At 36.7% G+C, this 20502-nt stretch overlaps 1 protein-coding gene across 15 annotated transcripts in view; it reads right to left on the bottom strand.

Annotated features, from left to right (window-relative positions):
- Positions 1 to 1140: 1140 nt before the first annotated feature.
- Positions 1141 to 20502, bottom strand: part of CEP70 (centrosomal protein 70) — an 83092-nt gene continuing 63730 nt past the window's right edge. For all 15 annotated transcript variants that reach the window (XM_045037531.1, XM_045037524.1, XM_045037535.1 and 12 more), the window contains 7 exons: positions 18995 to 19100; positions 11444 to 11614; positions 7779 to 7925; positions 7437 to 7605; positions 7041 to 7155; positions 4957 to 5036; positions 1141 to 1860 (listed from right to left, as the gene is read on the bottom strand). In XM_045037531.1, the coding sequence (XP_044893466.1) occupies positions 1799 to 1860; positions 4957 to 5036; positions 7041 to 7155; positions 7437 to 7605; positions 7779 to 7925; positions 11444 to 11614; positions 18995 to 19100 (850 nt within the window). In that variant the 3' untranslated portion in view covers positions 1141 to 1798. The remainder of the gene's footprint in view (positions 1861 to 4956; positions 5037 to 7040; positions 7156 to 7436; positions 7606 to 7778; positions 7926 to 11443; positions 11615 to 18994; positions 19101 to 20502) is intronic.

Genomic DNA, 20502 nt, shown 5'->3' with positions numbered 1-20502 from the left:
AAACACTAATTTCAGTACTTTACTTATATTTTAAATAATTAAAACTGGATAAAAGTAGATCCAACAGAGGGGGGCTCAAGTTCTTACTAGTGGCACTGTCCCATTCAGTGATCCTCCAAAAAACTCTTGAGGCCTCTGAGGAAGAGTTTGAAACTTGTTTTAAACTAAGAGCTAAGGGGCGCCTGGGTGGTTCAGTCGTTTGAGCGGCTGCTTCGGCTCAGGTCATGATCTCGCAGTCCATGAGTTTGAGCCCCGCATTGGGCTCTGTGCTGACAGCTTGGAGCCTGGAGCCTGTTTCGGATTCTGTGTCTCCCTCTCTCTGACCCTCCCCCGTTCATGCTCTGTCTCTCTCTGTCTCAAAAATAAATGTTAAAAAAAAAATTAAAAAAACAACAACAACAAAAAAACTAAGAGTCAACCAGAGATTCTTAAACTAGCTAACAAAATTTAAATTCACATACTTTTTAAATTATATTTTTTCATTTCAAATAACATTAGATTTCCTAGCTGCCTCACAGCAATTTCTTGGAGTGATCTAATCAGCTCAGAGTATTTACATAATTAAATATCCAATTACTTTTTCTACCCAACTCTCAAAAGACACAGGTCCTTTCACAGATTGTGGGCTCGTGTTTAGAAATGTAACTGCAGGGGTGCCTGGGTGGCTCAGTTGGTTGAGCATCTGACTTCGGCTCAGGTCACAATCTCACTGTGAGTTCGAGCCCCTCATCAGGCTCTGTGTTGACAGCTCAGAGCCTGGAGCCTGCTTCAGATTCTGTGTGTGTGTGTCTCTCTCTCTGCCCCTCCCCAACTCACACTCTGTCCCTCTCTCTCCTTCAAAAATAAATAAACATTAAAAAAAAATTTTAGAAATGTAACTGCAGCCTAACAAATCAAAGAATTTTAAATCTAGAAAGAACCTAGGCCTGCTACTTATAACAGAGTGGCAAGGGATTGGGGGGGTGGGGGGAGTAACACTGGTCCCTTAAGAAACTCAGACTGAATATTGAGAACAGAGAATAAGTAGAAGCAGCAATAAAAGCATTCTTGGTAAAATAAAATGCAGCAAGGCTCAGCCTTGTAAGAGAATATGACTCATTATATGTGAATAATGCAAATAAGTCACTGAGGACACTTACATTTGGAAATTCTTCACAAGAACTTTATTTAAGATTTCATGTCCTTATAAAAAGTACATTACATCAAGATTGCAAAAAAGACACTTTTTTCAATGAGAGACTATTATCTACCCCTATTACCTCATAATTCATTTCCTAACCTAACCCAAAGATAAAACATTTTTTCCTTCTTCCTTTTCTTCCTCCAGCTTTGAAAGGTCAAGTGCCATGAAGGATATCTCAGTAGAATGTGCAATTTCCTTGCCAGGAAAGCAGTGGGTTCCTATTGGCTGAATTCAAGACAGCCATTGGCAATCCTTATTCCCAGAATAAAAAAGGTCAGTAAACCCTCAATTTAAATGCAATCTTTCTATTGTTTGCAACCTGTCTCCCTGAGTTTTTCTTTTACTTACACACTACATTTTAAAACAATCTTATAAGCACTCAAGAATTCCTTAAGATTAAAGGATTTAAAGTTAACTTACCACTTTAGCTTCGCAACTATTTTCTCTATAAGAATCTCAAAGTTAACAAAAATATAGATGGGAAGACCCAATATTAAGAAGGGGATGAATTCTGAGAGTAAATACATTTTTAACCCTTGTCTTAAAGCACGATCCTACAAAATACTCAGAATGTTAAGAATGCAATTTACACAGTAAAAATAATTTGATTTGTTTTCAGTATGAAAGTATTTTTAATTTCTTTACTGCAGGTACAATGGCATCCAAGTCATCAATTTCTGTAACAGAAAAACAAGAATAAGAACAGCTTTATCTAGTGATAGGCTCAGATGAAATGACAATCTCTCTGCAAAGGAAAACCTCAAACGCAAAGGCAACACTACCACTTTGATGCACAAGAAATTTTTATACAATAGTGGTGATAAGAGTATCACTGATTGAAACACAGATGCTTTACAGGGCATCTGTTTGTAAAAGCTACCATATACCTACAAGTATCCTCTGACTCTGATATTAATCTCATTAGCAGTGTCCTCTTATTAAGAGATCATACTGGCCACATTTGCGATATGTCATTGCCTCTTTAAATCTATATAATTACATGGGTGAGCCTACATGGTGAAATCCTACGTAGAAGCTGTCTCTCTTTTGGGTACCCATCTGAGGACTTAATGATTTCTTCTCATGGAACATAGTCCTCTCCTTAATTCTACTGGATAAATTTCTCATTAGTAAGATCATTCTGAGGTCTACCTTTTAGATGAAACAACATATCTACCTAATAAAAAGTGTGAGGCTTCTCAAAGTACAAATCTCAGATGCAATGTACTGCAGAGCTTAGTCTGGTCCACCTTACCAGATAAACTAGCTCAGGTTCTTCTCTGCCAGATTCTTTGTGAATTTGGTTTCTCTTTCTAAGACTGTCTGCTTCCAACCAGCCTGTTAGAATTCAGTCTGAAAGCTCTTGGTCACTGGAGAAGCAAGGTCCTTTTCTCTCATTATCTAGACTCCAGCCCCAAAAGCCCCAGTGGGACGTTCTCTAGATTCTGACCACTTTTTTCTACATTATTCTGCTAGGCCACTGTTTATAAATTCATTTTCTTTTAGGTAAAAATGCTTCCTTAGATTCCACCTCTCTTCTTCCATGTTTAGCTGAATTTTGGTTATTTTTCCTTTAGCCTAAATTTATAGCCTATGCTATTTAAGCTCCTGACTTCACTCAGAATACTTGTCTAGAGACACTTATAAAGCATCAGGATATAAGAAAAAATATATATGCAGATCTACAACAGATTATTTGATTCATACTTTATATCATGGTAGGGTACAAGATCAAGTTATTTCCTGAACCCCATTCTGAAATTACACTTGTTTTTTCACTACATGAGAAATCTGCCTTATAAATAAATCCCACAGAGAAGGATCTTGGCTGGTATGAGAATATTCTCAGCTAATCATACCACTTATGTAAGAAAACAAAGTCCTTCTCCATATCTGGTATTCAGTACAACATTCCATAGTTCTAAATGCTTAAAATGACATCTAGTAATAATAAAAATAGTTATGTTTGCCAAACAATTTTAACTTTCCCAATGTTAAGTGTCATATGTAACTCCAGAGTTTCAACTGTGACAAAAATACAGAGTTCATCCGCAGAGAGATATGGCTTACTGAAGTAAATGATGCCACATGAACCATGCTGAGTATCGTATCTAAGAGGAAGTTTCTATAGAAGGATTCTGAAGTGTTACCTGTACACAAACTGAAATGTTTATTAATGATGAGAACCTCACTGTTTAACTGCTACCACAAAGCAAGAAAAATATTATTCTGTGAAACAAAGCTGTTTGGAATATGAGGCAACACATTTCTATGCCTAAAACACATTCAGTCACTGTCTCCCTTGCTTCCACAGTTTACATAAAATAGGCCACAAACCTTTTACGTTTACTAGGCTAGATATTCCAGTCAGATGTTTCTTTCATTTATTCATCTTCTTACCAAATTTTAATTTACTCATTCCCTTATCTTCTACTAAACCTCATTTTCTCTTCTAATTTAAGAAATTTATTAAATGTCGGCTCTATGCCCAATGTGGGGCTTGAACTCACAACCGTAAGATCAAGAGTCACAGCCTCTACCACCTGAGCCAGCCAGGTGCCCTCTCCTCTTCCAAGTCAATTTCCTATGTCAAGGAGGCATTCTTTAAAAAAAAAAAAAAAAAATCTTTCAAATGAGCTATAAAAAAAAAATTAATCACTGAATAAATCACTTTAAACTTTAAAAATGTTCTTAATAGTAAGATAAATTACTTTTATAGCCATATATAATCACACTTAAGAGACTTAGAGGCACCTGGGTGGCTCAGTCAGTTAAGCATCTGACTTTGGTTCAGGTCATGATCTCTCAGTTCATGAGTTTGAGCCCTTTGTCAGGCTCTGTACTGACAGCTCAGAGCCTGAAGCCTGCTTCAGATCCTGTGTCTCCTTCTCTCTCTGCCTTACCCTTACTTGCACTCTCTCTCTCTCAAAAATGAATAAACATGAAAAAAAAATTTTATAAGATAAGAGACTTGGGTCTCTGTTTTGCCTAAAATTCCTAAATAAGTTACATTTTTTCCCTTCAAGAGATAAAACTAACAAAACTCTCAATATGACCAAAAATGCAAATATATATCTTCCCTACTATATATAGATTTATAAATGTGTCTTTCTTTATACAGATGTTTATTTTACATTACTTATCACCTGAGAAGGAAATTTAATTTGTGTATTTAAAGAACAAAGTCCGTGAGTTCGAGCCCCGCGTCGCGCTCTGGGCTGATGGCTCAGAGCCTGGAGCCTGCTTCCGATTCTGTGTCTCCCTCTCTCTCTCTGCCCCTCCCCCGTTCATGCTCTGTCTCTCTCTGTCCCAAAAATAAATAAAAAAATGTTAAAATAAAAAAAAAATTAAAAAAAAATAAAAAACACAGTAAGTTCTATCTTAAAAAAAAAAAAAGAAGGAAGAAAAAAAACAACACAAAACATCTTCCAAGATCATAAATTCTACCACAATTTCTTCTCATTAAGCCGTGACAGAGTTAGGGTTAAACTGGGACCAGCCAGAGTAATGCCATTTCTCCTTTTAAGATTTCAAAACAAAGGCAATCCCCAGCTCCTTAAAGGATATGTACCTTCTCTGTTCTGTAGACCAACCCTAACCAACTCCAATTGTAAGTTAGGAGTGTGTTTCCAGAACTGTTAGTGCTTTTTAGACACTTTCTAACAAAACACTTCTAGGTACAAGCACTAATACAGTGACTAAGGAACACTCTTCCCTCCAACCCAATGATATCTTAAGACTCAAAATTTAACCACCAACAACAAAGATCTTACCTAAGATTTCAAGTAGATCATTAGTAAATGCCTGAAATGCTGGGAAAAATTCCTCATGTTCTTCCAATTTGTTGATAATGCTTTTAAAAAAAATGCACAGTTTACACTGAATTTCCAACTTAAGGTTTGCATTTGATTGAAAATAAAACATTTTCAAAATGTTAGGAAATTTCCTGCTAATTTAAATATAAATGTAATAATCATTTACTGCAATCCTTGATTTTTGAGCTCTGTGTTGACCTTTTACTACTTTTGTAGAGAAATATCTATTATCAGTGTAAACACGTGTTCCAAAGTTAAATTTATGTAACACTCCTGATGTGGAAAACTTTCCATTTAGCTCAAGGATTTTTAAGAGACCTTGCTTTTTAACGTTTTCTAAAAATTGGTTTTTATATCCAGTATTCTATTAAACATTAAGAATAAGTATCAGTAGACAGTATAAATATGGGAAGGGAAAAAAGACCAATAATGAGAGCTATGCTCCTTTTAAAAGCAGCAAGTATCAGGGGCGCCTGAGTGGCTCAGTCGTTAAGCATCTGACTTCAGCTCAAGTCATGATTTCATGGTTCCTGAGTTTGAGTCCCATATCAGGTGAGCTGGAGCCCTGCTTCTCTCTCCACACCCCCTCGCTTACTTGTGCCCTCTCTCTCAAAAAATAAAAACAAACAAAAAAACCCACTTGTTTTGAGGTACCTGGGTGGTTCAGTTGGTTGAGCAGCGGCCAACTCTTGATTTCAGCTCAGGTCTTGATCTCACATTCCTGAGTTTAATCCCAGCATTGGGCTTTGCGCTCACAGCATGGAACTTGCTTCTGATCCTCTGTCTCCCTCTTTCTGCCCCTACCCCGCTCATGCTCTCCTCCCATCTCTCTCTCCTTCTCTCTCGAAAACATTTTTTTTACTGTTTATTTTTGAGAGAGAGAGAGAGAGAGAGAGAGAGAGAGAGAAAGACAGAGAGAGAGAAAGACAGAGAGAGAGAGAGAGAGAGTGAGAGCCAGGGAGGGGCAGAGAAAGAGACAGAATGGGAAGCAGGCTCCAGGCTCTGAGCTGTCAGCACAGAGCCTGATGCGGTGCTCAAACCCACAAGTCTTAAGACCATGACCTGAGCCGGGGCGCCTGGGTGGCGCAGTCGGTTAAGTGTCCGACTTCAGCCAGGTCACGATCTCGCGGTCCGGGAGTTCGAGCCCCACGTCGGGCTCTGGGCTGATGGCTCGGAGCCTGGAGCCTGTTTCCGATTCTGTGTCTCCCTCTCTCTCTGCCCCTCCCTCGTTCATGCTCTGTCTCTCTCTGTCCCAAAAATAAATAAACGTTGAAAAAAAAAATTAAAAAAAAGACCATGACCTGAGCCAAAGTCAGGTGCTTAACCGACTGAGCCACGCAGGTGCGCCTCTCTCACTCTTAAAAATAAATAAAAGTTAAAAACAAATTTAAAAAAAAAAAGCATCAAGTATCAGAAAACTCAAGTGTCAGATTAGGTAAGGATTTTTCTTGGAAAACTTACATAATATATGGAATAGGTGGTTTATGTATATGTTCCTCTTCCCATATGTTACAGTACCAAATTGGGGGGAGGGGGTGGGAAGAGTTGCTTGAAGTATAGCTAGAATGTTTCAATATTTTAAAAAAAAAATCAGATCTTATTTTAGAGATGACTAGCTTTAAAAAAAATCCTTAACATTTATCTTTTAATCAAATAATACACTGTTAGTGATTATTAAGTGGTCTATGGTGGTATATTAAAAATAGGACTGGTTTATATATTCTGAACACTTACATGATGTTGCTAATAAGGTCTGAATTTCTCCATATATAATTTCCCCTGGGAGCAGGCTTAGAGCAGTAATGCTGGAGTCCTGACCCACCCTATATAAACTTAGAGGCCCTACAATCTATTTTTACCTTGAAAATGGTTGGCGTTCTCTCCATCTATCTATAAGGTGTGATATATTTTAGACTGTCAAATTATTTAAAAGATGCTATCCCAAACAGGAAAGGTAAATAACTTTGAAAACTTAATAAGTCTTTAATTTCATCACTCCAAGCATTTTGGATAATATTTTGCAAACTTTTTAAAATAAATACCTTTGGAGATCTTCAGGTCCTAATACCTGCATAACCTGCTCATTCATATTCTCATTAATCAGCCTACACAATTTTCCAACTGTGCTCACCAACACACACAATGAAGTTGAACTATCTGTAAGAAAAAAATAAAAGGGTATTTTAAAACTGAATTTTCAAAATCATTAAATCAAATACTTTATGCTTCCATTATCCTCAATTTTTTACTTAAAAAATTTTAACCTACTTTTACTTGATTTATCAGGAATAATTCTTTTTTATTTTTTTTTTAACGTTTATTTATTTTTGAGACAGAGAGAGACAGAGCATGAACGGGGGAGGGTCAGAGAGAGGGAGATACAGAATCTATCAGGAATAATTCTTAAATGGGGGCCAGACAGGGCAAAGAGTCATCACCTAATTCTAAGAGTTCTTGGAGGTTTCTCACAGCATTGTTCATTTCTCCAAGCCTAGTATAAACTTCATTCATTCGAGGATAGACTCCATTTAAAGAAGGCACATCAAATAATTTTTGGAAGTGAGAAACAATAGCTTGCAAAGTTTTTAAGTTTGGTATATTGCTGTCCTGTCCAAAAGAGAAAGAGAAAGATGGTCCACGTCTTAAAATAATCCCAAGGCTTTAATAAAAACTTTAAAGAGACATAGAATTCTAGTAGAATATCAATATCTGTATCAGTATCCGTTTTTAAGATAAGATTACACTAAAATGTGAAAATTTACATAAGTATTAAGCATTACCTTTTCCTTATTTTCAACTTCTTCTAACATGGTATCTACTATAAATAACAGATCTTCAACTCTGATACCTTCATTTTCATCCTGCTTTTTTAAATTATGCCAAGGCACCAGTTCTGCAGACAGTATTTTCAAGGACTTATACAAATCCTTTATAACAAAAGAAACAACATGGTATTATTGATTTTTTTAAAAGTTTCCATAATGATAATAAAATACAGTAAAAACTTGGATTCCAAGTAGCTTGTTCTGCAAGTGTCCTGCAAGACGAGCAAACATTTCTAATAAATTTTAAGTTGATAAGCTAGTGATGTCTTGAAGTACAAGTAGTATGTGACGCCAAACATCACATCATCACAACTGAACCAATGGTCGGTCTCTCTCTCTCTCTCTCTCTCTCTCTCTCTCTCTCTCACTGAGGAATTGCGGGTGATCAGTCTCCCATGCTCGGATGCTTGGTCTCCGGCCATGGTGTTTGGCAAAAATCAGTGATTTTTCAGAACTTTGGAAGGTGCCCTCAACCAGCACTAGTGTATGTGTCGTCACTTCAAAGCACCTATGGACAGTCCTTTCCTTTTCCATACAAGAGTAAGCTTAGGAATGCATTGCTTCAATGCTAGGTCACTGAATAGGTTCCTTGTTAAAGTTGACCAAAACGAGAAAGATTCCATTTGAGCCAACAGACAGCAGTGATTCCGTTAGTGATAGTGGTATAACCCTCCTCTCTTTTGTCTCTCTCACACCAGCCACAAAGGTTTTCGAAGGTAAGTGCAGGTTAATTTATTTTTCTTTATTACTTTGTATTAGATTACAGTATTGTAATCATTTTTACATGAATATTTCTGGATTGTGGAATGAATGTTCTGAGTTTCCATGATTCCTTATGGGGAAATTTGCTTTGATATACAAGTACTTTGGATTACAAGCATGTTTCTGGGATGAATTATGCTCACAAACCAAGGTTTTACTGTAAAATTATCCAGGCAGGTTTAATATATATTTTATATATATATATATACACACACACACACACACATACACACACACTATATATATATAGTATATATATATATATAGTATATACTATACTATATATATATATATACTATATATATATATATATAATACATATATATATATAAATACATATATATACAAAACATTGGGCTCCTGAGTAGCTCAATCAGTTAAGCATCCAACTCTTGATTTCGGCTGAGGTCATGATCTCATGATTCATAGGATTGAGTCCTGAGTGTCAGGCTCTAGGCTGATAGTGTGGAACCTGCTTGGGATTCTCTCTCTCCCTCCCTCTCTCTGCCCCTCCCCACATCGCACTCACACTTGCTCTTTCAAAAATAAACATTAAAAAAATTATATATATAAACATTAAAAAAATTATATATATTTATATATAAAAAAATTATATATATATATATATACACACACACACGTTATATATATATATATAAACAAGAATTGTGTGTATTTATATATTTATATATATATACATACATATATATATATATACATATATATATAAAATCAAACCATCATCAGTACCTTTTTTTTTTTTAATGTTTATTTTTGAGAGAGAAAGAGAGACAGCACAAGTGGGGAAGGTATAGAGAAAGAGGGAGACAGAGAATCGAAAGCAGGCTCCAGGCTCTGAGCTATCAGCACAGAGCCTGATGCCAGGCTCAAACTCACAGACCATGAGATCATGACCTGAGCCGAAGTCAGACGCTTAACTGACTGAGCCACCCAGGCGCCCCAATCAGTACCTTTTTAAAATACCATTACCATTTTAGAAAAAGTCTGTTATATTGCTTTCTCCAGGTAAATATAGGGCTTACACAAAACATGATATATTGATGACCTCCAATCTATTGTTTTTAATTTATTTATTTTGTGAAACTGGGAGAGCACACGCAGGTAGGGGAGGGGCAGAGAGAGAGTGAGGGAGAATCCCAAGCAGGCTCTGCAAACATTTCTAATAAAATTTAAGTTGATAAGCTAGTGATGTCTTGCAATACAAGTAGTACTGTTAGGGCAGAGCCCAATGTGGGGCTCGAAGATCATGACCCCAGCCAAAATCAAGAGTTGGCACTTAACCAACTGAGCCACCAAGATACCCCTTGATTATGTCAACTCTAGATGTTTAAAGTAATTATATGTTATTTATTAGTACTATATGTTATTTAAGTACTTATTTTTTAACTATTGATGGATAAAAAATAAACCTGAATATTTTATAACAGATTTATTGAAATGTAATTCACCTAACATAAAATTCACCCTCTGTTAAGTGTACAATTCAGTAATCCTAATCAATTTACAGAGATGTGCAACTATCACCATTATCTAATTTCAGAACATTTTCATCACCCCCAAAAGCAATGTCATTCCCATTCACAGCCACTCCCCATTCTTCCTTGTCCCCAATCCCTGGGTCACTACTAATCTACTTTCTGTTTCTATGGATTTGCCTATTCTGGGCATTTCACATAAAATGGAATTATATAGTAAGTGTCCTTTTGTGACAGGCTTTCCTTCACTTAGGATAATGTGTTCAGGACTCATCTATTATAGCATTTATCTCCAGGCAGGTTTTTATCTTGAAAAAAATTAACTTAAAAGATTCTAAATTAAATTAATTCTAGTCTTCATGACAGCCTACTTAATCTTCTTGGCCTAGACAAATTGTCCCACTCTATTTTAATTTTTTTCATGTTTATTTATTTTTGATAGACAGCACATGTGAGTGGGGGAGGGACGGAGAGAGAGAGAGAAACAGAATCCAAGACAGACTCCAGGCTCTGAGCTGTCGCCCGATGAGGGTCTCGAACTAATGAACCATGAGATCATGACCTGACCTGAAGTCAGACGCTTAACTGACTGAGCCACCCAGGCACTCCTGTCCTAATCTATTTTAAACTGTGCACAAAGGACAAAGCTACTGTAAGTTTAAAACTCTAAGACTGGTCAATTGGTAAGTAAGACTGGTAAATAAACATTTACTGAGCATCCTCTATGTGCATGGCACAGTGCTTGGCCCTTTAGAGCACTGCTGTCCTCTCTCCCCTCTTTGTATTCTCTCTCTCTCTCTAAAATAAACAAACAAAAAAAGGGGGGTGCCTGGGTGGTTTGGTCAGTTAAGCATCAGCCTTCAGCTCAGGTCATGATCTCACAGTCCATGAGTTTGAGCCCCATGTCGGGTTCTGTGCTGACAGCTCAGAGCCTAGAGCCTGCTTCGGATTCTGTGTCTCCCTCTCTCTCTCTCTCTCTGCGCCTCCCTTGCTTGCACTCTGTCTCTATCTCTCTCTCAAAAATAAATAAAACATTAAAATAAAAATATATTAATTAAATTAAAAAAAAAGAAAGTGAAGAAATTTTTATCTTCCATGGATAGATAGAATAAGTAAAAGTAGTATTGGCTGCTTTTGGACTATTAACTGCTCTACAGAATAAACAAATGTGGACAGTTTTGAAAGAAGGAAAACTATTTCAAATAGGAAGAAGGAAAAAATCCCCAATTAAAACGAATGAAGAACAAAATATTACATCTGAAGAGGAATAAGGGCCAGGAAAAGCTGCAGCATGGAGACACCAAAAAGAGGAAGATGAAAGTAGAGTGGGATCTATATAATAAAGAATATTCAACCCTTTACCTTTAGGGAAGTCAGTTGATCTGCCCACATTTCTATTATAGGAATAAGATGCTCAAATCCACAATCTTGAACAAAATCTTTATGAAAATGTTGGGCTCCTCCTTTGCTCTGTTTATGAATTATCACTGGAGCTCTTGGATTGTGAACAACTGAATTGATGCTACTCAGCACCTTTAAAAAAAGACAATGTTTTAGTTGAAATGTCTATCATAGTCCTATCCAAGTGATTTAGGTTACAGGAGTGCTTTCTATGTTAATGTATCATCATTTTCAGAATTAATTTTGGACATTAAGAAGCTCTTTAACTGACACCTGTAATGTTTTGGAAGTACAGTAGTTGCATCAACAGAATTAAACATGTAATTCTAATGAGAACTACAGACTTCATAGAAAAGCGAAAATGCATTTCAAATGATTTAGACTTGAAAGTAGTTATGAATGACCTCTTATAATCCACACAGGGAAAAATAATCATCAATATATCCTTAGCTAGAGTCTCACATTTCTCTAATTCTATCTCCTCATATTTAAGCTAAATCAGATGTTTAAAGGGGTCATTTCCTGTTGTTTGTTTCATAGCTTCAATTAAAGGCCAGAGTGTAAGGACAGTGAATAATAAAGTCCCACACATTCTATACAGAAATCCTGGAAACATCATGCCAATTCTGGAAACCCCAGCCCCAATTCAGAGAACTCATCCTTAATATGTTGTTCCTCTACAACCACTCAGTACCAAAATCTGTATTAATGAAGGCTCTAAAGAGAAAGAGAAACAATGTATATGTATATAAATACATCTAAAGAGATTAATTTTAAGGAATTGGCTCACACAATTATGGAAACTGAGAAGTCCCAATTTCTGCAGTAGGCAAGCTGGAGACCCAGGAGAGTCAAGGAAATACTTCTACTTTGAATGCCCACAGGCTTAAAATGCAGGAAGAGACAATGCTTTAATTTAAGTTTGAAGGCAGGAAAAAACTCATGTCCCAGCTCAAAGGCTCCCTCTTATTAACCTTTTTGTTTTAGTCATATCTTCAAATGACTGGATGAGACCCATTCACATTAGGGAAGGCAATCTGTTTTATCCATTCTACCAAATCAAATGTTAACCTTATCCATAAACACCCTCACATATTCATATGTGACATATTCAGAATAATCTTTAACCAAATATCTGGGCACCCCATGGCCCAGTCAAGTTGATACATAAGATGAACTATCATAAATACCCACATAATCATTACCTGGATTCAACAACTGTTAACATTTTCCCATATTTGCTCACTCTATTTTTAGCTGAATCATCTGAAGAAAATATAGACATGATAAAATTTTATCCTCAAATACTTAAGTATGCATCTCTTAAAATAGGCATATTCTCCTACAAAATCATAACACCATTGTTATATATAAGAAATTTAACAGTAACTCCCTAATATTATCAATGCCTGGAGTGAATTTTAAATATCTTAACATGTATAATCTGTGACTATACGCCCCCTGTTGACAGTTATGAGTTCTACCTTATATATCATCCAAGGAAAGGAGGAGACCCAAAATAGCAAGTTTAAAGGGAAAAGAGTAGGTGTGCCTGGATGGCTCAGTCGATTAAGCATCTGACTCTTGGTTTTGGCTCAGGTCATGATCTCGCAGCTCATGAGTTCAAGCCCCACACTGGACTCTGTGCTGACAGTGCGGAGCCTGCTTGGGATTCTCTCTCTCCCATCTTTCTCTACCTGGTTTGCTCGCTCTCTCTTTCTCTCAAATAAATTTTTTAAAAAAGGGGGAGGAAAGTAATTTCCTTATTTACCACCATCAAGCCCAGATCATTTAATAAATAATTATATAAGCATAAAGACAAGATACTATTTTGATCTCGAATCTTTGTCCCTACTCATACTTCAAGCTATATTCATAGGTCTCCTGGTAATAAAACTTCAGATGTTTGGGGCGCCTGGATGGCTCCATCGGCTAAGCGTCCAACTTTGGCTCAGGTCATGATCTCGCGGTTTGTGAGTTCGAGCCCCACGTTGAACTCTGTGCTGAGCCTGCTTCGGATTCTGTGTCTCCCCATCTCTTGACCCCTACCCTGCTCATGCTCTGTCTCTCTCTGTCTCTCAATAATAAATAAAGGTTAAAAAAAAAACTAAAAAAAAAAAAAACTTCAGATGTTTACTTACGAGTTTTTTTTTTTAGTTTAAGAGAGAATATTTCAACATTTTTTTCTCTTGTATGTATGTATGTATTTATTCACATAGCTTATTTATTTATTTTGAGAGAGATAGAGAGAGAGCAGGAGGGGCAGAGAGGTGGGGGAGAATCCCGAGCAGACTCCACACCATCAAGTGCAGAGCCTGAAATGGGGCTTAAACTCACAAACTGTGAGATCATGACCTGAGCTGAAACCAAAAGTCGGACACTAGCCAAGTGAGCCACCCAGGCACCCTCTCTTGTATTTACACATATTTTAATGGAGAAACTAAATCCCCTTCACAGATTTATTACTGACAGCAGAGCATTTCTTATGACTTGACCACAGTCAGATGACTGGCAGAAAAATGTGTATTAACAATGAGAAAATAGTAAAATGACTTAAACAATTACCAGAGAGATGAGAATTAAAACAAAAACAACGCAACTCACAAATAGGTCTTATCTTATTCAGAAGCAGTTTGCAGATACTGATAAACTCTTGATATGGATAAAAACTGTATCTTGAAAGTAAACATTAGACAAGTAGAAAAGAATTAAGATAACAGATGTTGTAAGTACTAGAAAAGAAAAAGAAGACAAATCTCAACCTAGCAAATTTCAGGGAAAAAAAAAAGAATGGAACTAGAAAACATATAAATAGAAAACAAAGATGTCAGGAATAAAAGCAGATATATGAGTAAGGTCTCAATATCTATGATGGTTTAACTGCCTATTAAAGGACAAAGCCTCTCAAATTGAATCTAAGAAACAAAATGAAATAAAAGAAATTCAGTTACATGCTGGGTACAAGAGAGTTATCAAAAAAAAAATCTGTTTTCAGAAAATTGCCTGGAAATGAAAATCAACACAGATATATGAAGAACCAGCAACAACCAATTAAAAAATGTAATAGAGGAAAGGATGCCATTCTCGATAGCAATACAAGTTATAAAATACCTAGGAAATACACCTAACAAGAAACATCCAAGAGCTAAATTTAAAAATATATAGGGGTGCCTGGGTGGCTCAGTCAGTTAAGCGTCCAACTTTGGCTCAGATCATGACCTAGCGGTCCATGAGTTTGAGCCCTGAGTTGGGCTCTGCGCTGACAGCTCAGAGCACGGAGCCTGCTTCAGATTCTGTCTCCTTGTCTCTACACTCATGTGTATTCTCACTCTCTCTCTCTCAAAAGTCAATAAACATAAAAAAAAAAAGCTGTTTAAAAAAATTGAAAAAATATATACATAAAACTTTATTCAAGGCTATAAAGGAAGGCCTAAAGAAAATTAGAGACATATTTCTGAGATGATTAAAAAATGTAAATGTGTCATCTTTCCAAATATTAATCTAAAAAGTTAATTCAATTTCAGTTCCTCTCAATAGGATCTATTTTTGAATCTGAAAAACTGTTCATCCAGGAGAGTAAATGTGTTAAAAATATAATAAAGGAAAAATTTTAAAAGAACAATGCAGGGGCGCCTGGGTGGCGCAGTCGGTTAAGCGTCCAACTTCAGCCAGGTCACGATCTCGCGGTCCGGGAGTTCGAGCCCCGCGTCAGGCTCTGGGCTGATGGCTCAGAGCCTGGAGCCTGTTTCCGATTCTGTGTCTCCCTCTCTCTCTGCCCCTCCCCCATTCATGCTCTGTCTCTCTCTGTCCCAAAAATAAATAAAAAACGTTGAAAAAAATTAAAAAAAAAAACAAAAAAGAACAATGCATAAGATTCTTTTCCTAAAAGGTATCAAAACCTACTATAAAATTACAGAAAGTAAAAGAATATGGGAAACAGTATAAAAATGGAATAGACTAAGGAGTCTAGAAATAAATAAACCTATGCATATGAGTGGATATGACAGAGGTTTCATTTCAGTGAAGTAGAGAAAGAATGTCTATGAGAAACTGCAAGCTCAAATGCATCTAGAAGCAAGTTAAGACCATGAGTGAGTGAAGCAAGCATGGCCAGGGGCTATGGCTAACTAAAGAGCACATGCCCATATGTGACAAGAGAAAGGCATAATTCTGCTCTGATAAGGACTATGCAGGAATTTGTTGCCAGATTCTGTAGCTTTTTAAGAGAAGGTAGAAAAAAGAACAAATAAAACATCTTAATTTTTAAAATATTAGTAATTAATTCAAAGTTTAAAAAACCCTGTTTGAGTCCAATAAAATATGAGCACAGGCCCAGTTCAGTCAGTAAACAGGCTGGCTTGATCACTATCTATTCAATAAATGGTCTATAAAAATCACTAAGGTTAGGGGCACCTGGGTGGCTCAGTCAGTTGAGTGTCTGACTTTGGCTCAGATCATGATCTCACGGTTTGTGAGCTTGAGTCCCCCATCAGGCTCTGTACTGACAGCTCAGAGCCTGGAGCCTACTTCAGATTCTGTGCCTCCCTCCCTCTGCTCCTCCCCCACTCATAGTATGTCTCTCTCAAAAACAAATAAACATTAAAAAAAAAATCACTAAGGTAAGATCTCTACATGACACCACATAGAAAATTAAAATTCAGAGGGACTAAATATCTAAATAAAAACAAAACCATGTAGGACCTTAATAAATTTATATATAATAACAGTCATAATAATAATACCAACAAAAGCAACAACACAAACAATAAAAAGGGAAATGGCTTAAGAGAGGAGACTAGGACAGACCAACAACCAGCAAATGAAATGGGTAGTAAACAAAAAACTCCCCCTAAGTAAATAAATAAATAAACTTTAAAAAAGAGAGAGAGTGAGAACTACAGGCCAATCTTAAAAATCTTATCAGCTTTTTACTACCCTACTTTTAATTAGGCCAAAGTCTTTCAAGGAGTAAGACAAATTCTAAGTCAAGCTACCTACAGTGTTTTTAGCCAAGAAGACATGCCATGGTAAAACAGGATAAGCACACACAAATACAAATATTCTTTACCACCTGATAACTTATTAAACTGAGATGAAAACTAAAGTTCGAATACAGTAAGAATGGGGAACTTTAACACCCCACTTACATCAATGGACAAATCATCTGAACAGAAAATAAACAAGAAAACAAAAGCTTTGAATGACACACTGGACCAGATAGACTTAACAGACATATTCAGAATATGCCATCCTTAAACAGGAGAATATACACTCTTTTCAAGTGTACATGAATATTCTCCAGAAGAGATCATATATTAGGTCACAAAACAGGCCTCAACAAATACAAAAAGACTCAAATAATACCGTGTACCTTTTCTGACCACAACAGTATAAAACCAGAAATTAACCAAAAGAAAAAATCTGGAAAGACCACAAATACATGGAGATTAAACAACATGCACTAAACAATGAATGGGTCGACCAAAAAAATCAAAGAAGAAATTTTTAAAAATACATGGAAACAAACGAAAATGAAACACAATGGTCCAAAACCTTTGCGATGCAGCAAAAGCAACCTTAAGAAGGAATCCCTAAGAGGGAGTTAAATGGCAAAACAGGCCTACTTTAAGAAGAAAATTCCCAAACAACCTAACCTTATACCTAAAGGCACTAGAAAAAGAACAAATGAGGCCTAAAGCCAGCAGAAGGAAGGAAATAGTAAATATAAGAGCAGAAATAAATGATATAGAAACTAAAAAACAATAGCACAGATCAATGAAACCAGGAGCTGGTTCTTTGAAAAGATCAAGAAAATTGATAAGCTTCTAGACACACTTATCAAAAAGAAAAGAGAAAGAACCCAAATAAAGTCACAAATCAGAGAGAAGTAACAACCAACACCACAGAAACACAAACAATTGTAAGAGAATATTATGAACTATATGCCAAAAAATTAGACAACCTAGAAGAAATGAATAAATTCTTAGAAACATATAAATTACCAAAACTGAAACAGCAAGAAATAGAAAACTTGAACAGACCAATAACCAGCAAATGAAATGAGTTGGTAATAAAATAAACTCTCTTTCTAAATAAACAAACTTCAAAAAAGAGAGAGAGAGAGAGAGAGAGAGAGAGAGAGAGAGAGAGAGAGAGAGAGAGAGAACTACAGGCCAATATTGCTGATGAACAGATGCAAAAATTCTCCATAAAATACTAGCATCCTAATCCAACAATACATTTAAAAAAAGCACTCACCACAATTCAGTGGGATTTATTCCTGGGTTGCAAGCGTTGTTCAATATTTGCAAATCAACCAACATGATACATCACATTAATTGAAAGAAAGGATAAGAACCATATGATCATTTCAATAGATGCAGAAAAAGCGTATGACAGAGTACAATGTTCATTCATGATAAAAACCCTCAACAAAGTAGGTTTAGAGGGAACATAACTCAACATGTAAAAGCCACATGTGAACAAAAACACAGCTAACATCATCCTAAATGGGGAAAAATTGAGAGCTTTTCCTCTATGAACAGGAATAAAGCAAGAATATCCACTCTTACCACTTTTATTCAACATGGTACTGGAAGTCCTAGCCACAGCAATCAGACAACAAAAAGAAATAAAAAGCATCCAAACAACACAAGAAACAGGTGTAGGCCAGGATGTGGAGAAGAAGGAACCCTCTTGCACTGTTGGTGGGGGTCAAACTGTGCAGCCACTCTGGAAAACAGTATGGAGTTTCCTCAAAAAGTTAAGAACAGAACTACCCTATGGTCCAGTAATTGTACTACTAGGTATTTACCCAAAGAATACAAAAATACTAACAGAAAGAGATAAATGCATCTTGATGTTTATAGCATTATCTACAATAGCCAAGTGTCCATTGACTGATCAATGGATAAAGAAGATGTGCATATGCATAATGGAATATTACACAGTCATAAAAGATGATGAAATCTTACCATTTGCAATGACATAGATGGAGCTAGAAAGTATTATGCTAATATTTTGTCTCTGAGAGAGAGACAAATACCATATGGTTCCAGTCATATGTCGAACTTAAGAAACAAAATAAGGGCGCCTGGCTGGCTCAGGTGGTGGAGCATGTGACTTTTGACCTTGGGCTTGAAAGTTCAAACCCCATGTTGGGTAAAGAGATTACTTAAAAATTAAAAAAAAAATTTTTTTTTTTTTGATTAAAGAAAAACAAAACAAATGAGCTAAGGGAAAAAACTATAGAGAACAAACTGATGGATAACAGAAGGAAGGTGGGTGGGAGGATGGGTGAAATTAGTGATGGGGATTAAGGAGTGCCCTTGTGATGAGCACTGAGTGTTGTATGGACGTGTTGAATCACTCTATTATATAATTGAAACTAATATTTTACTGTATGTTAACTAACTGGAATGTAAATAAAAACTAAAAAAAAATTAAAGAATAAAAGAAAAACGAAACCAAGGTTCTCTACCAACACCAGTCTCTTTGCCAGCTGTTCAGTACCTGAAAGTATCTCTGGTCAATTAGGGCCTGCTGCTGGTTGTCTTTGCTGGGTTCATCTTGTTTCTCTGGGTCCTCCACCTTTTTTTGACTGAGAAGATCCTTTAATCTAAAGGGGAGAAAATAAATCAAGATAATACAAAATGCTTTCCTAGACACCAGATTAAGAAAACAAACTAAGCCAATGATTCAGCTCCCCTCCAACAGCTTTATATCATTTTACAGATACATGTGTGTGTGAATGCGTGCATATGCACGTGTAAATTTTTTTAATTTAATTTTATGAGCCTAGACTACGAAGATGGAAATGGAGACCAGGCCGAAGAAGTGGAGGTTAAAACAGGCAAGGAGGGCAAGGGGGAAAGTGCAACTTGCCTCCATCCTAGAGTCTGTCTGATGCTGGGGGTCAAGGAGGGAGTCCTGGGTGCAGTTTCTCATTTTAAATTTTCTTAAGGGGCGCCTGGGTGGCTCAGTCGGTTGAGCGTCCGACTTCGGCTCAGGTCATGATCTTGCGGTCTGTGAGTTCAAGCCCTGCGATGGGCTCTGTGCTGACAGCTCAGAGCCTGGAGCCTGCTTTGGAATCTGTGACTCCCTGTTTCTCTGCCCCTCTCCAGCTCATGCTATGTCTCTCTCTGTCTCTCAAAAAATAAATGTTAAAAAAAAATTTTTTAAAAATAAATTTTCTTAAAACAGGGCTGACAGGGCAGTTGCCTATGTACTAGCAACGCTTTCCCCTTCCTGAAAGCTATAGTACTACAGCTATTCTAGCTCCTCGTAACTAAGAAAACTCACATAAATAATGTGATGCCCGTGTTACACTACTAATCATTCTCTTATTTCCCAATTGCATATGAGTTCATTGATGTTTTAGAAACCTATGCTGTAGGAGAGTAGGCTGTACTCAGAAATATGCTAGGATTGTTTTATTGTATCCAAAGCAGTGAGCAGGGCCTAAGGGCCACAAAACCCCTAAGAGCAGCGAAAAGATTCTTTACATACTTAGTGGACACTCATTCCATGTTGCTAGAAGCAAGAGCTGTGTTTCTTTGTGGAGTTTGGGAAACCCAGAAAACTGCCCTTCCAGCTTAAAATATGCTGTGCTGTCTCCTGCTTTCTAGAGCCATCTCCATACAATAGGCTTCTATGTACAGATACTTTATAGCTTTTAACCATATCTGAAGCCTTTCTATGATCTCATGATGGCTCCCATTCTGGAGATGAGGGACCAGTTGAAAAGTGGAATGACAATTTTGTTTTTATAGCTCCTGCTTATTTAGTCACCAAGATACAAAATACACGTAGAGACCAATACAAACCTCTCAGAGCTGTATGTTCCCTAAGTCCTTTTCTCTACATTCCTAGGATTTTTTTATATGATTAAGATGAAAAGAGGGTAGGTTTCCTTCAATCTATCAACTCCAACGCTACAACTCTGAAGGTAGCTGTTTGTCTAGGGGAGATGTCTAGCTCCAGGCCAAAATCCTATGTGTTACCTTTCAGGCCCAAACCAC

The sequence above is a fragment of the Felis catus genome, chromosome C2 (genome assembly GCF_018350175.1).
Source record: "Felis catus isolate Fca126 chromosome C2, F.catus_Fca126_mat1.0, whole genome shotgun sequence".
NCBI classification, from domain to species: Eukaryota; Metazoa; Chordata; class Mammalia; order Carnivora; family Felidae; genus Felis; species Felis catus.
This window is presented reverse-complemented; position numbering and strand designations above follow the sequence as displayed.